The 15,196-nt window shown below is 43.6% G+C and overlaps 1 protein-coding gene across 2 annotated transcripts in view; it reads left to right on the top strand.

The window, feature by feature from the left end:
* The first annotated feature begins 245 nt into the window (after positions 1-245).
* The window catches only part of SH2D3C (SH2 domain containing 3C), a 71,088-nt gene continuing 56,137 nt past the window's right edge, over positions 246-15,196 (top strand). Inside the window, exon 1 of one of the 2 annotated variants that reach the window (XM_089668999.1) lies at positions 246-747. In XM_089668999.1, the coding sequence (XP_089525125.1) occupies positions 338-747 (410 nt within the window). In that variant the 5' untranslated portion in view covers positions 246-337. Of the gene's footprint in view, positions 748-10,911; positions 11,033-15,196 lie in introns of those variants that run through there. The other variant, XM_089668997.1, reaches the window with a different exon arrangement.

The raw sequence follows: 15,196 nt of genomic DNA, 5'->3' as shown, positions 1-15,196 counted from the left end.
AAAAGATACGAACTATTAGAGACAAGCGGCAATACACACAAGGGGAACCAATAAAAAAATTATTTATTTTATTTGTGTATATGGTGATGTTTTTCTAAACCTAATGCCGAGAACATTTGTAAGCTACCCTTATAACTCAACTGTTGTTATGTCATTCACAGAACTATTTAAATTACGTGTGTTTGGAAGCCTGAGTAACCTTCCCAGGGCTTTCCGTAGACGGGAATCTCAAGATACAAATCTAAGCACTAACGTCAGCTTGGACAATATCTTGGAGAAGACTCAGGATGACCTCACTGCCATACCCAGGAGTCCGACCTATGCTCGGTCTAGTGACATGTACAGCCACATGGGAACAATGCCTAGATCCAAAAAGAAAACCAAGTCCAAGAAAGAGAAAAGCAAGGCCGTGCCACCCACCATGATGTCACAGTCAGCAAGTGACCTTTTAGATGATGAAGCCAATGATATTATAGTAGTTCCATCTGTGTTGGCAGCCAAGAGAGCAATAACAAAAACACAAAGTTCAAACCTATGTGCAACCGATGTACACAATGTTGAGAATGATCAGAAGATGGATAACCCAAGACCTGACCCAATAGAAAACCTATATAATCATAACTCAAAGACTCTTGTTGGTGACAACCACAAACCAAATTACGTTGGGGCAGATACTCCTGGAAAACTAAGTCAAGAATTGATTGAGAATAATGTACAAGAACAAAACACTGTAAACTGTGATGAAAGGTAAAATACTGAAGTCTAATTTTATTACCATTATTATTATGTATATGTAGCACTACCCCCATTGGAGTTGCTGAGTTTTGGGTCCCTCTATAAACATATACAGCAAGGCAACACGCATTTTTCCACAGACTTGCATTCAGGAGACAGTAACCAGTCTTTGAGCTTGTTTTTTTGGATTTTTATTAGGGCAATTGAACTTGGATGGGGTAAGGGATTGTCCAAGGTCCTCCAAGTGTACAGGCCAGTCCTGCCTCACCCCTGCCCACTGCTTCTAAAATCTTCTCCCAGATCTCTAGAGCAGGGGGAGGTATCAGGGAACTGGCCTACAGAGCCTTTCAGCTCTGACTGAAATTAGATCTCCCTCTGACTATCACCACAGGCTGCTACTCAGCCTCTGACTAACAATTGAGCACTAGCTCCCCCTAGCTATATAGGAGGGTGCTACATATATAAAAAGGTATAAAAAGAAATCACCTTTAGAGACAAATTAGTATTCTATTTGCAGCATGTCTCATTCTCTAAGATGATTGGTCACAAAGTTCCTTGCACAGATAACCTAACCCTAAAGCAGGCAGTAGACAGTTCGAATCTCAGCCAGTTAAGCAGGGAGCGGCCGAGATTCAAACCATGTATTTTCAGGCTGAATGTACCCAAGTTGTTCGATCGATCAACTTGGGTACAACCAGCCTGTCAGATTTTAAATGTGATTATTGCTAGCAGCTATTACAGCTGCTAGCACTAGTCACTGTTTTCTCCTGGCGGGGACAGCTCCCCATGCCAAAAGAACACAATGGCTCAGCAGGAGGGATTCCCCCATCAACATTGACTGTGTTGATGGGGGAATCGGGTGTTTTTCTTTCCTGCAGCCCCTGGTTGCAAGAAAGAAAATCAATCCTTCTAAGGCTGGCTTAACCCCAACAATTTCTTGTTCAACCACAGAGCCCATAATTGCTCAACCTACCTCTGATTTCATCCTGCTAATCATACCTAACAGCTAGGCTTTTACACCCCCATCTCTGCTGTCCTCCATGGCATGGCCTATCACACCTGTAACAAGTTACTGTGCTGTCTGACGCAATGAAAAAAAGGTAGGGGTTAAGGTGTTCACAAAGACACCAATACTTCTGGGTAACTACAGTTTTCCATTTCCTTTTGCTCCTGTTCCTCCAGGTAATTGCTGTCTCCTGTAATGAGGTCAGCAGGAGGAACCAGTGAGAGCTGCTGGGGACACAGGAGATCAACACTCCTGGAAGTGTTGGTTATCCACCAGCCTTCAGATGAAGATTTACACTGAAGGAACAAGCATTCTGACAGTGTAGGCAGTAGGAAAAGTAAGTATACACTTACTTTTTACAGGTACACCTTTACTTCATGACAGGGTCACTTTAGAAGACACTTGTGCTGAGACAAATATAGAGGCTGTCTTGCTGACCACTTCCTAGATATGTGTGGCTGTCTAGTGTCAATACTACAGTTACATCGCAAGAATATTATATGTAGAAAAAGAAAAGCCAACATACTGGGACTTTTCATGGTGCTTAAAATGTTTAGACCAGCATATCCTGTTAAAAGTTATAATATTTATTATACATCCTAATAAAATCCTACAATAAAACACGTAAAATGTTTATCATGGCTTTCTACGTCAGTGTTGCAATTAATTGCTTCCAACATGGCCCGTTCGAAAGACAACTACAAACACATAAGCGGCCCATAGATGATTCACAATGGGTCACTTAGTGTTAATGGGGGAATTGTGCTATTGTGTTCTGCCAGCGAGGGGGAGGGGGATGTTGGGGCGCGGGACCACATTGCCGGTGGGCAAAACATAATGATAGCGGCTGGCAGTAATCGCATGTAGAAAAATATGACAGGCTGGCTGTGCCCAAGTCCATCGAGGTATCGAATTTGAATCGATGTATGGCTGGATTTAGGCCATACTTACCTGCCAGGTCTCCCCTTGCCCCCTCCGATGGCAGAAGATTATAGTGCTGGGGGAAGAATTTCAGTTAGTGTGAATGACCCATGGTGGAAGAAAAGAATGCCGAATCATCTATGGGCTGCCTTATTCACAGGTCAACTAGAAGCATAATTGTCTTTCATGTATCTGTTGAAACAAAGATGCCAAAAAGGCAGGACTTCTGCAATTTTAATGTATATTGCTGAGCATACACTATATTGCCAAAAGTATTGGGCCCGCCCTCCAAATCATTGGATTCAGGTGTTCCAATCACCTCCATGGCCACAGGCATATAAAATCAAGCCCCTAGGCATGGAGACTGCTTCTTCAAACATTTGTGAAAGAACGGATTGCTCTCAGGAGCTCATCGAATTCAAGCGTGGTACCGTGATAGGTTGCCACCTGTGCAATAAGTCCATCCAAGATATTTCCTTGCTACTAAATATTCCACGCTCAACTCTTAGTGGTATTATAACAAAATGGAAGCAACTGGGAACAACAGCAACTCAGCCACGATGTGGTAGGCCACGTGAAATGACAGAGCGGGGTCAGCGCATGCTGAAGCGCACAGTGCGTAGAAGTCACCAACTGTCTGCAGAGTCAATAGCTAAAGACCTCCAAACGTCATGTGGCCTTCAGATGAGCACAACAACAGTGTGTAGAGAGCTTCATGGAATGGGTTCCCATGGCCGAGCAGCTGCATCCAAGCCTTACATCACCAAGTGCAATGCTAAGTGTCGGATGCAGTGGTGTAAAGCACGCCACCACTGGACTAGAACAGTGGAGATGTGTTCTTTGGAGTGATGAATCATTCTTCTCTGTCTGGAAATCTGGTGGACGTGTTTGGGTTTGGCAGGAGAACGGTACTTGCCTGACTGCATTGCACCAAGTGTAAAGTTTGGTGGAGGGGGGATTATGGTGTGGGGTTGTTTTTCGGGGGTTGAGCTTGGCCCCTTAGTTCCAGTGAAGGGAACTCTTAAGGCGTCAGCATACCAAGACATACAGTATTTTGAGTACAATGAAAAAACCCAGCATATTTGTTTTTCTGTTTTTGCATATATTATTCTTGAAGTGTAGTTACTGGTGATTTGATGCCATCCATCCTGGAAGTTGATGTTCCCTATAGATCAGTATAGCAGCCAGCCAACCAGCATTTTCAAAAGGAGTGGTCAGCAATGGCAGCCACAGTACAAATAATATAGCTGTGGCAGATTGTGTATGTCTAGTGCAACAAAAATAATGCAGTATAATGCTAGGTTCACACAAATGTGCATTGGAAACCAGTGCATAATCACACCAGTTTCTGACCCGAAAACTAAACGTGCTACTCTTTGGTAGGTGCATCACATGGGGGTGCTATTAATTCTTAATGGTACTTCCCTGCAATGGAGAACGCAGCATGTTTTCAGGTGTGGGAAACCGCATGGACCGCAGCATTCTATTTTGTGTAGTTGCCCTGCGAGGGCATTTTGGAAAAAGGGTCAGGGACATTTTCCCTGCATTCCCCGGAGTTACAGTAGCCCAGTCAAATGAGTGTGCTGATGTGCCCACGCAAATTCACCCACCTAGGTGTGAACCTAGGTTTAAATTGCAACTCATATAGAAAAGAGATTTAACTTTCACATACAGAAAGGCTTCTTCACAGTAAGAGCATTGAAAATGTGGAATAGACTCCTTCAGGAATTAGTTCTGGACAGCTAAGTAGTTTGTTTTAAAAAGAGCTGTAGAGATGTATTCCTAAATCAACAATATATAGCTGGATAGTAACATTAATAGGGTAATAACAGCAGAGATTGTTGATGCCGTTTTGGGGATCAGGAAGGAATATATTTTTCCTCTGCTGGAGCAATTTGGATCACGCTTTATAGACCTCACCCCCTTGGTCTCAGCCCGAATCACACACCTAATGAGCGACATATCAGACTGGATGTCGCTCCACTTCCTTAAATTGAACCTCTCCAAAACCGAGTTTCTTGTCTTCCCCCCAGCCCGGACACCACCCCCCATTGATTTCTCCGTCACGTCCAACAACGCTACCATCAAACCCGCCCTGCAGGCCAGAGTACTTGGTGTCATTCTGGACTCCATCCTATCCTTCCAGCCCCAAGTCCAATCTTTAACAAACTCATGCAGACTCCACCTCCGCAACATCGCCAAAACCCGCACGTTCCTAACCCCAGAAACCACTAAACAGCTCATCCACTCCCTCATCATATCACGACTCGACTACTGCAACTCCCTCCTCACTGGCCTGCCTCACCACAGGCTATCCCCGCTTCAGTCGATCCTGAATACGGCTGCCAGACTCATTCACCTTTACAACTGCTCTGTCTCCGCCACCCCCCTCTGCCAATCCCTCCACTGGCTTCCGATTGCGCAACGAATCAAATTCAAAATCCTAACACTGATGTACAAAGCCGTCCACCATACTGCCCCGAACTACATCACTGACCTAATATCCAAGTACCGCCCGGCACGCACACTCCGCTCCTCACAAGACCTCCTTCTCTCTAGTTCCCTGGTCTCCTCCTCCCATGCCCGCCTCCAGGACTTCTCCAGGGTGTCACCCATCCTCTGGAACTCCCTGCCCCAACCCATCAGATTATCACCTACTCTCCTCTCCTTTAGACGCACCCTGAAAACCCATCTCTTCAGGGAAGCCTACCCCACCCCCTGCTAACTTGCCGACCTCCTCCACTCTTCCTACCACTCCATCCCCCACAGCTATCTCCTCCTGTGCCACCACCCCCTCCCTCCTAGATTGTAAGCTCGAAAGAGCAGGGCCCTCGATCCCCTCATGTTTTGCATTGTATTGGTATTGTTCTGTCACATGTTCTGTCCCCCTTTGTAATGTACAGCGCTGAGCGAACTATTGGCGCTTTATAAATACTGTATAATAATAATAATAATAATAGACCCTGTTCTCCTCCTCCCATGCCCGCCTCCAGGACTTCTCCAGGGTGTCACCCATCCTCTGGAACTCCCTGCCCCAACCCATCAGATTATCACCTACTCTCCTCTCCTTTAGGCGCACCCTGAAAACCCATCTCTTCAGGGAAGCCTACCCCACCCCCTGCTAACTTGCCGACCTCCTCCACTCTTCCTACCACTCCATCCCCCACAGCTATCTCCTCCTGTACCACCATCCCCTCCCTCCTAGATTGTAAGCTCCAAGGAGCAGGGCCCTCGATCCCCTCATGTTTTGCATTGTATTGGTATTGTTCTGTCACATGTTCTGTCCCCCTTTGTAATGTACAGCGCTGAGCGAACTATTGGCGCTTTATAAATACTGTATAATAATAATAGTGTTTTTTTGTCTTCCTCTGGATCAGCTGTGTGTATAGGATTGTGTATTTGGAGGGTTTCTGTTTTCTATTGGTTAAACTAGATGGACTTGTGTCTTTTATCAACCTAACTATATAACTATGTATTTGCTTTCCAGAAAAATACAGTATCCAACAGCAAATTTCAAGTTACTTTTTACAAGCATTTCTCCAATAAAATGATGGATGCTGCAGGTTACTGCACTTTGCACTCTGCAGTGGTTAATTTTGAAAAGGCCCAATAATGCATGTGTCTGCATACTAATCATTTTATTTTAGGCCAGAATCATGTTGCCTCTATTCACATTCTGCGCTTTTATTAGAATTACGAAAGAAAAATAATGCGTGAAATAGCAAATTGGCCCTAGACAATTTGCATGTTATAAATAAAAGGACATTTCAGTCTATTGTTATCCTGATTTGCACATCCCTATGTTTAGACTCTGTGGTATTATGCTTGCAGTGCTTATGCAGATGGGCTTTTGAAGTGCCAAGCTGCAGCCTTGACCAAAACGTAACATGACTATCTAAGTGACAGTACATGTACAGTGCAGGCACAATGCCCATTCAGCATTGGCAGTACAGCTTTATAGTGGAGCTTTGTAGAGAAGGAAAATATCAGGGCAATTGAAAGCATCCCTTTCCTTTATTAGGCTCCATGTACACTGGCTTATAAAACGTCAGTTCTCTTGGCAGAAAAATACGCTTTTTGTACTAGTGGTTATAAGTGTTTGGTGTTTTTCTCTGCCAGAAAAACGCTCTAAACGCTGAGCTTAAAAAATGCCCGTAGACTACCTAATGTGCATGGACATTGGATGCTTCTACAGGTAAAACGCTAAACTCATCTAGCTCATTTTTTAGCGAGTGTGCATGGAGCCTTAAAGTGTTACTAAACCTCGGACCCTGCATTCACTATATCCGGTCTCCCTGGACCCTGCATTCACTATATCTGCTCTCCCCAGACCCTGCATTCACTATAGCCACTCTCCCCAGACCCTGCATTCACTATATCCGCTCTCCCCAGACCCTGCATTCACTATAGCCGCTCTCCCCAGACCCTGCATTCACTATAGCCGCTCTCCCCAGACCCTGCATTCACTATAGCCGCTCTCCCCAGACCCTGCATTCACTATATCCGCTCTCCCCAGACCCTGCATTCAGTATAGCCGCTCTCCCCAGACCCTGCATTCACTATAGCCGCTCTCCCCAGACCCTGCATTCACTATATCCGCTCTCCCCGGACCCTGCATTCACTATATCCGCTCTCCCCAGATCCTGCATTCACTATAGCCACTCTCCCCAGACCCTGCATTCACTATATCCGGTCTCCCTGGACCCTGCATTCACTATATCCGCTCTCCCCGGACCCTGCATTCACTATATCCGCTCTCCCCGGACCCCGCATTCACTATATCTGCTCTCCACGGACCCTGCATTCACTAAATCTGGTCTCCCCAGACCCTGCATCCACTTTATCTCGTCTCCCCGGACCCTGCATTCACTAAATCCGGTCTCTCTAGACCCTGCATTCACTAAATCCGGTCTCCCCGGACCCTGCATTCACTATATCCGGTCTCCCCGGACCATGCATTCACTATATCTGGTATCCCCAGACCCTGCATTCGCTATATCTGGTCTCCCCGGACCTGCATTCGCTATATCTGGTCTCCCCGGACCCTGCATTCACTATATCTGGTCTCCCCGGACCCTGCATTCACTATATCTGGTCTCCCCGGACCCTGCATTCACTATATCCGCTCTCCCCGGACCCTGCATTCACTATATCTGGTCTCCCTGGACCCTGGATTCACTATATCTGCTCTCCACAGTAAACACAACATGGAAATGTAATTATTGTAGTAAATATAAACTGCTAAATACCTTTTCTCATCAGCAGCACATAGCAATCTTTTGACTTCTATCAGTGTCCAGCAGATCACTGGTTAAGGCTTTTTTCTCTTCTGACTGTCCTATGAGACTTCATAACCCCTGACCCTCTGTCTGGACAGTGCTGATTGGCCCTTGGCTAATCACATGCACCCTCCCAAAGAAAAAAAACTCTCTAGCAATACACACTAATCTGAGCATGTGCAGAGTGACTCCTAGAGCTCTGTAGTATCAGCAGAAGCATTGGGGACAATAGAAGAAGGTGAGGATCTGATAAGACAGGATCAAACAGCCTTTTTACACAATGTGGACGATTAACCCCTTAGGTTACACAATGGAGTATAACAAGCATGCTCTGCTGTATATACAGACTGATTTTATTGTTATGGGTTTAGTAACACTTTAATGTATAAAGAAAACTCCAAAACCAAAAGCCAAATATGAGTTAGCTTATAAACAATTCTCCAAGTGCAGCATCAGCAAACACTCTGCTCTGATTTTTCCCATGAAACCAGGTTGTATCCCTGTTGGATGCCACCACATATCTATCACACATTTCCAGTGACGGTCATACTATTTCACTGCTTTCTGCATACATCAGTGGCCAGGGAGTGGTTAGAGATAGTGATGAGGGCCTCATAAAGGGCTTCATAAAAAGTCAAAATCTGCATGTCAGTAACAGTGCTTTTTTAGCTTGCCGAGGCTTCAAATTATGGGAACAGGCAGTGGTGTATTTAGGATTTTTGCTGCCCTAGGCAACACAAAACTCAGACACCCCCCTGGCGGAGAGACAGACTGACATCGACCAACACCAGACCCCCTACCCACCAAACCCACATAAGGAATTAATAAAATACACATAAGGAATTAATAAAAACCATGCAAGACATGATATTTAGAAGATCTCACAGGTTAATAGTTCCAACCAATGGAATATACTGTGTGATAAATCCCGACATGTTTCGCCCATTGGGCTTTCTCTGGGGATATAGTTGTATCACACTGTGGAGGAACTAAAAAATTATAGTCAATAACCACCTCCAGAGTGTGATACAACTATATCCCCAGAGGAAGCCCAATGGGCGAAACATGTCGGAATTGATCACATAGTATATTCCATTGGTTGGAACTATTAACATGTTAGATCCACTAAATATCATGTCTTGCATTGTTTTTATGAATTCCTTATGTGGATTTTTAAATTCTACATTTGTAAAAACATTTTCAATGATTTTATCTCAATAATTGTGTAGTGTTTGAATGACCTTTCACCTATAAATTCCTGTTTTGAAGGAGTGATGTTTTCTCCTACTTTTCTAGGTATACATTTTTTATGGATGAGGTGCTGCAGTTTCCCTTTTGACTTTAATCAGTGTATAGATCTTCTTTAACCACTTGCTGTCCGCCTACTGTTTTTAAAAGGCAGGACGGTATCACTCTAGGGGCGGGTTGCCATTCATAAATGGCACCCGAATTTTCTAGTTGTGCGCGCTCCCTCGGAGCGCGCAGCATCGCGATCTGGTGCCCGCTGTGTCCTCAGGACACAGTGGAACACCAATTGTCGGATGGGACCTCTGTGTGAGGTCCCGATCATGTGATCACTGATTGGCCAATCAGTGATCATATGCAGAGTAGTAAGCAAGATGTCACTTGTGACATCATTGCTTACTACGTGTGAAATCTGTGAATGATCAGAGGTCACATGGTACAAGGCTATTCACAACAGCCTTGTACCATGTGACAAGCTGTGACCAATCACAGCTCACTCAGTAGTTCTCAATGGCTGTAAGAATGCAGCCAGAGAGAAGGAGAAATTATTGCTTTTACAGCCTTTATAAGTGTAAAAGCAATCAGTGTAAAAAAAAAAAAAAAATTCTTCATCACACCCCACAAGTAAAAAATCCCAGGGTTGAATAAATACCACTAAAATAAAGCTTTATCTGTCTCAAAAAAATGCTAACAAATTCATATAGGTACAGTGTTGCATGACTGCGCAATTGTCATTCAAAGTGTGATAATGCTGAAAGCTGAAAATTGGCCTGGGCAGGAAGTGGTTAAAGGGCTAGTTCACTTTTTCAGAAAGAAATGAAAATATGAACTAAACCAATCCTCCACCCAGGGGCGGACTGACCATTTGGAAACTCAGGCACTGCCCGAGGGCCCTGGGTCAGTAAGGGGCCCCATGAGATGCCCCTGGTACCTTTCATAGGCTTTTTTGGGTGTGGTTTAAGTGTGGGCGAGGACACAGGGGCTCCATGATCCCCTATTGCCCAGGGGCCCCATGATCCCCTATTGCCCGGGGGCCCCATGAGTTTTCAGTTTGCCCCTGCCCCCACCCCTCTAGTCCCACTGTACTTACCTCCGTGGGTGATGAGCTGTCACTGTCCACGCAGCCAGTGTACCGTTCCAGGGATATCCCCGCTCTTCTCTCTGCTGTGCTTCCAGCATGGTTCAGAGTGATTCTATCTGCCTGCGATGACCAATCAAAATTGCTCTGATCCATCTCAAAAGCCCTGCAGAGAAAAGAGATAGAAGAGTGGGCATTTCAAATTCCCAGACCGCTACCACTGCTGCATGGCCACTGACAGCTCACACCACGGAGGTAAGTACAGCAAGGACTGGGTAAGGGGGGAAAGGGTATACTATGTTAGTTCAACTTTATATTATTTTAGATGGAACTTACACTTTAAGGGTTCTTTGGGATTGTTTAGATGTTCTCTATTATGACATCTCACCTAGAGTCATTCTCCTATATAACCCTTTCATTTCCGTGTCAGTAGCTACAAATATTGCACTGTGTATGACAGCAATCACTAGAGAATAGTTTTTCTTTGTATGAAAAGAATGGGAGGAGGCCAGGGAATGCCCAGAGCATGCTAATGACCTGGATTTCCATCACTTAGAGGAGACATCCCCTTGTACAGTTCTACATTCCATACAGGGCAGCGGAGGGAGGGATGAGGAGGAGGGAGGTTGATGGGGTCCAGTACAGACTTCTATCAAGTTCACAAACGGTTGGTTGCTGTTCTGGAGCTGAGAACTTATACTGAGACATGAACGTGGATTTCAGAGCCATGACAGATATGGGGAGGAGAGTGCACCCCTGGGGCTACTGGTAAGGAAGGCTTCTATCAGTCCTATAGGCTGAGGTGGACATTCAGGTTATCTAGTGCTTTTGGGGTGGGATGCAACCATTTACAACAAGATGACTCTAATAAAGATAAGATTCTGGATTCCTTCTGCTGGGAATAAGTTGAGTAACACAGCAGAATAGAACTAAACCCAGTTTGTTTATATTACAGCCGCGATGACATATTACTGTAGGAATTCAGATTTTAGAACATCTCCCGTTGGTGAAATGTACGATATGTAAACCCTCTTTGTGTGAGCCTCATTATGGGTTTATGCGCAAAAAAAGCAAAAGCTCAGCGAGATTTCAGTCCTTTACATGGATTGTATATTTCTTTTATGTAGAGGCTACAAGAGTCTATCTGGGCTTCTGTCCAACAGAAGAGGACGCAGTTTGGAAGATATGGGAAAGTGCAGAACGGTAGAGTACATACACAGCCAGATGAAAAGCAAGCAATGCAATATATTCAAGCATTGTTTGCAGAAATCAGGCTTAGGAAGGGTTGACTAGAGAGCAATGACAAGTTTTAGAAGATCTGATCATATTTTAGATACATTTCTACATGTTGAGATACTTTCCATAACTGAACACCTATCTGTCTCTGTCCCTTAACTTTTGTCAGAGCTGCACCACATATATTATTTCGATAAAATAATTGTGTCAGTACTCTGATTGCATCTAGCAATTGTCTGTTAGTTTCTGCTGCCAATTTGATCTAGTTTGATCAACATTGCAGAGCTGAATTGAAGACTAAAACCATTTTTGTCAAGATGATTTTATTGTGCATGGAGTGGTCGATGGATTCTGAAATGCAGAGCCTGGACAAGGGGTGGGCAGGAGGGACAGCTGCCCTAGGTGCAACAAAGCAAGGGGGCAGAGAATAAACGCAGAACGGTATACTCATTCTGTGGTATGCATTGGATAAGTGTGTGTGTGTTGGCCTGGGAACTGGACAAATCTGTCCCAGTACTGCTGAATTGATCACTTTTCATTTTTTAATTTTTGTTTTCTTCCAGTAAACATTTTACACTGAAAGTGATCGGCTTAATAAATATATAAAATATATATAAATATAGTTTTAGACATTGATTGAAATTATTTGATCGAAGGCTGATAGTTATATAGTTAGTCTGGCTGAAAAAAAAGACAAAAGTCCATCCAGTTCAACCATTAAAAAAAAAAAGTTATAATTCTATACCTACAGTTGATCGTTCCTCTGGATGATCCAACTGGATGGACTTTTGTCTTTTTTCAGCCAGACTAACTATGTAACTATGGAAGGCAAAATAAACCAGCAAAGCATAATCCAATGTGCTCCTGCAAGGGAAAAATTCCTTCCTGTTCCCCTGAAAGGCAATCGGATATTCCCTGGATCAACGTTTCCTATAAATGTTAGTATCCAGTTATATTCTGTGTATCTAAGAAAGAATCCAGGACTTTTTTAAAGCAATCCACTGAGCTGGCCAGAACCAACTCTTGTGGGAGTCTATTCCACATTTTCACAGCTCTCACTGTAAAGAAACCTTTCCGTGTTTGGAGATGGTCTCGTAAAAAAAAAAACACACTACATGTATGGCTGCAAGATCTCAAATGCTAGCAAGGGTGGAGCATTAAAAAAGTGACAGCTCACTGGTCCAGCCAGTAAAGGAGTGACACCACAGGAGACAGTGAAAAGACAATTAGCAATTATATTACTGGCTGTTTGTTACCAGAGACCATTTTCTAGTGTGGCATAGCTAATTAGTTGGCCATATGCTAATGGGTTATTCTTGTGATCAGCCATTAGATTCAATCATTCTAATCAACTGGATGTCTGAAACAATCTTTCAGTGCAACAGAAACTGAACATTTACATTAGTCTAATCACTTTCAATGTCAATAGCTTGTTAGAAAATGCTTATAAAAAGTCCAAGCGATCATTTCAGGAGCAGTCAATTGCACCATACACCACACAATCGGTTTGAAAATAAGAGACTATTTCAACCCATTTGATGGCTTTCATATTTGTTACCATTGGTAATGATAAAAATGATAGTGATAACCAAATGATCGCTAGGTTTGATCAGAATCTGGAAGCAGCCGGCTCATTGGATAATTTGAATAAGACTCGCTCTTGTATGAGCCTTGTTTTACCTTTGCATTCCTCAGCAGCTACTCACAAGTCATGAAGCTCTGCTTTCTGGGATTCCCTCTTTCCCAGGAACGTATCTCTCTCACATCATCTGGATTTAGTTAAGAATTGGGTTATTTATAGGGAGGTCATGAACCCCTTGTCAAAGAGGTCTAGATCTCAACTGTATGACTTCACTCCTTTCTCCCCCTGGTACACTGCAGGGGGGTTGGGGGCCAACTTCCTTTATAGCAAAGTAGAGAAGTTGCTCAACTGGTCAGATTCCATTACTCAATCTTCGAGGGGAGAATTGGACCAAAAAGCTAGCACTTGACTGGTCACTTTATAACAGCTTTGATGTACTTTACTATTCGCTTATCTGCTTCTGGCTATGCGGAGGATTATGGCCCACTCATACCTGCAGTATGTGTTCTCCTGTGGAAAATACTTAGCTTGTTTTTTGTACCCTAACATCAGTGCGATGGAACTTGTGGTTTTTAGGTGTATGTTTTAGGTGCATTGATTGTGGGCCCCTAGGACTGCATGGTAACACACAACAATGCATACTTAGCACATCTGCATTAGATTATTTTTAATTCTGAGAGCCTGAAAAAAGCAAAGGAAAAAGCTGCATGTGACAGCTATAAGGTGTGTTATAATCATGCTTTAACGTGTGGTCATAGATATATATGAACCTTATACACAGAGCCATTTGGTGGACATTCTGCAAAAATGAACTCCATTCAAACAACTAATTATACAGGTGAAATACATATACTGGTCACAAAGACTTTCTCATTTCCCTGCTGTCCCAACTCTTTCTCTATGGAGTTTTTAAATAACCTAACAAACTGCCCCCATCCCCAGCACTTATTATCCTTGTACCTATTTGGGAAAGATTTTGTAAAAAAGTGGTCTTCCCTCACTGTGGATCTGGCAGAGTCCTACCTTAACAAAGTGACACCTGTATTAAGGAATCCTTTTTAGAATGGGTTCTGCTCCTAACCCCATCCTGACTGACTTTACTGTGCCAAACCATGACAGACTTGTGAAATCTATTAAAAGACATCTAACCACTGCCTGGGTTAATCTCTGGCTTAAAGAATACATGGAAAAAAAAACTGTACCTTTAAATTTCAGTTGTTATGGTTTGCTAGGGGGTTCCTGGTCTATCTTTTGCATGGGTCTCCTATCAGTACACATGCAAAAACACTGATCAAAATGCTGGACTGCTATACCTGTATCCAAGAACCATCTGATCCACACGGCCTCTGAGGAACAACATCTCATCAAATCTACCCTTGAAGCCATTATCAAGGACATTACTGGTGGCAAGAGCAACCATCCTCTGCAGTGGAAGAAGTCTGCTAAGACTTCAAAGTCCTCTTCCTCTTTATCTGTTATGAAACATCCCTTTTGTTTCTTTACCCCTGTCACTTATGTGTCAAGTCCCCTAAGCTTCGCTGCCAGTCTGCCCCTAAGGTCTGTGAAATCCTCAGACGAACCTCTTTTTTCCCTGCCTCCTCCTTGGTTTCTTACTTTAAACCTTCCTATGATACCAAGCAGATTAGAAGATCTCCCTTCAACCCTCTTGGATCTTCTGTCATTATCCAAGTTTTTGTGGCAGAAATAAAAATCAAGGTTAAAAAAATCAAGGTTTTTTTCTTCAACCTAGTTCCCAAACCCAGTGGAGGCATCTGCCTAGTACTGGATCTCAAAGCTCTGAATGTCTTCATATTAGCTCAGAAATTTTGCATTGAATCCAAAACGTATGTCATCACCACACTTCACCTGACAAACTTTCTTATTCTCGGGGCTTGCCCCCAGGAGTTTTACTGTGGGACCAATCTTCTTACAGCTAGATTTGAACCAGTGTTTGGCTCTAAGCGCTAATAAATGGCCTCCCACTCCTTGGTTAAGACATATGTAGAGGAAGCCTCCAATGTTGCTCACGGTGTTTGTTCCCCTGTAACTTATTGGGATCTGAATCTGGTTCTGTCTGTACTTTAGAAACTACTGTATGAACCCATTAGAGTAAT

Source organism: Staurois parvus, unplaced genomic scaffold (genome assembly GCF_062004578.1).
Source record: "Staurois parvus isolate SC_StPar_1 unplaced genomic scaffold, SC_StPar_1.0 ptg000068l, whole genome shotgun sequence".
NCBI classification, from domain to species: domain Eukaryota; kingdom Metazoa; phylum Chordata; class Amphibia; order Anura; family Ranidae; genus Staurois; species Staurois parvus.
The sequence above is the reverse complement of the archived record's forward strand: the minus strand, read 5'-3'. Positions and strand labels throughout refer to the sequence as shown.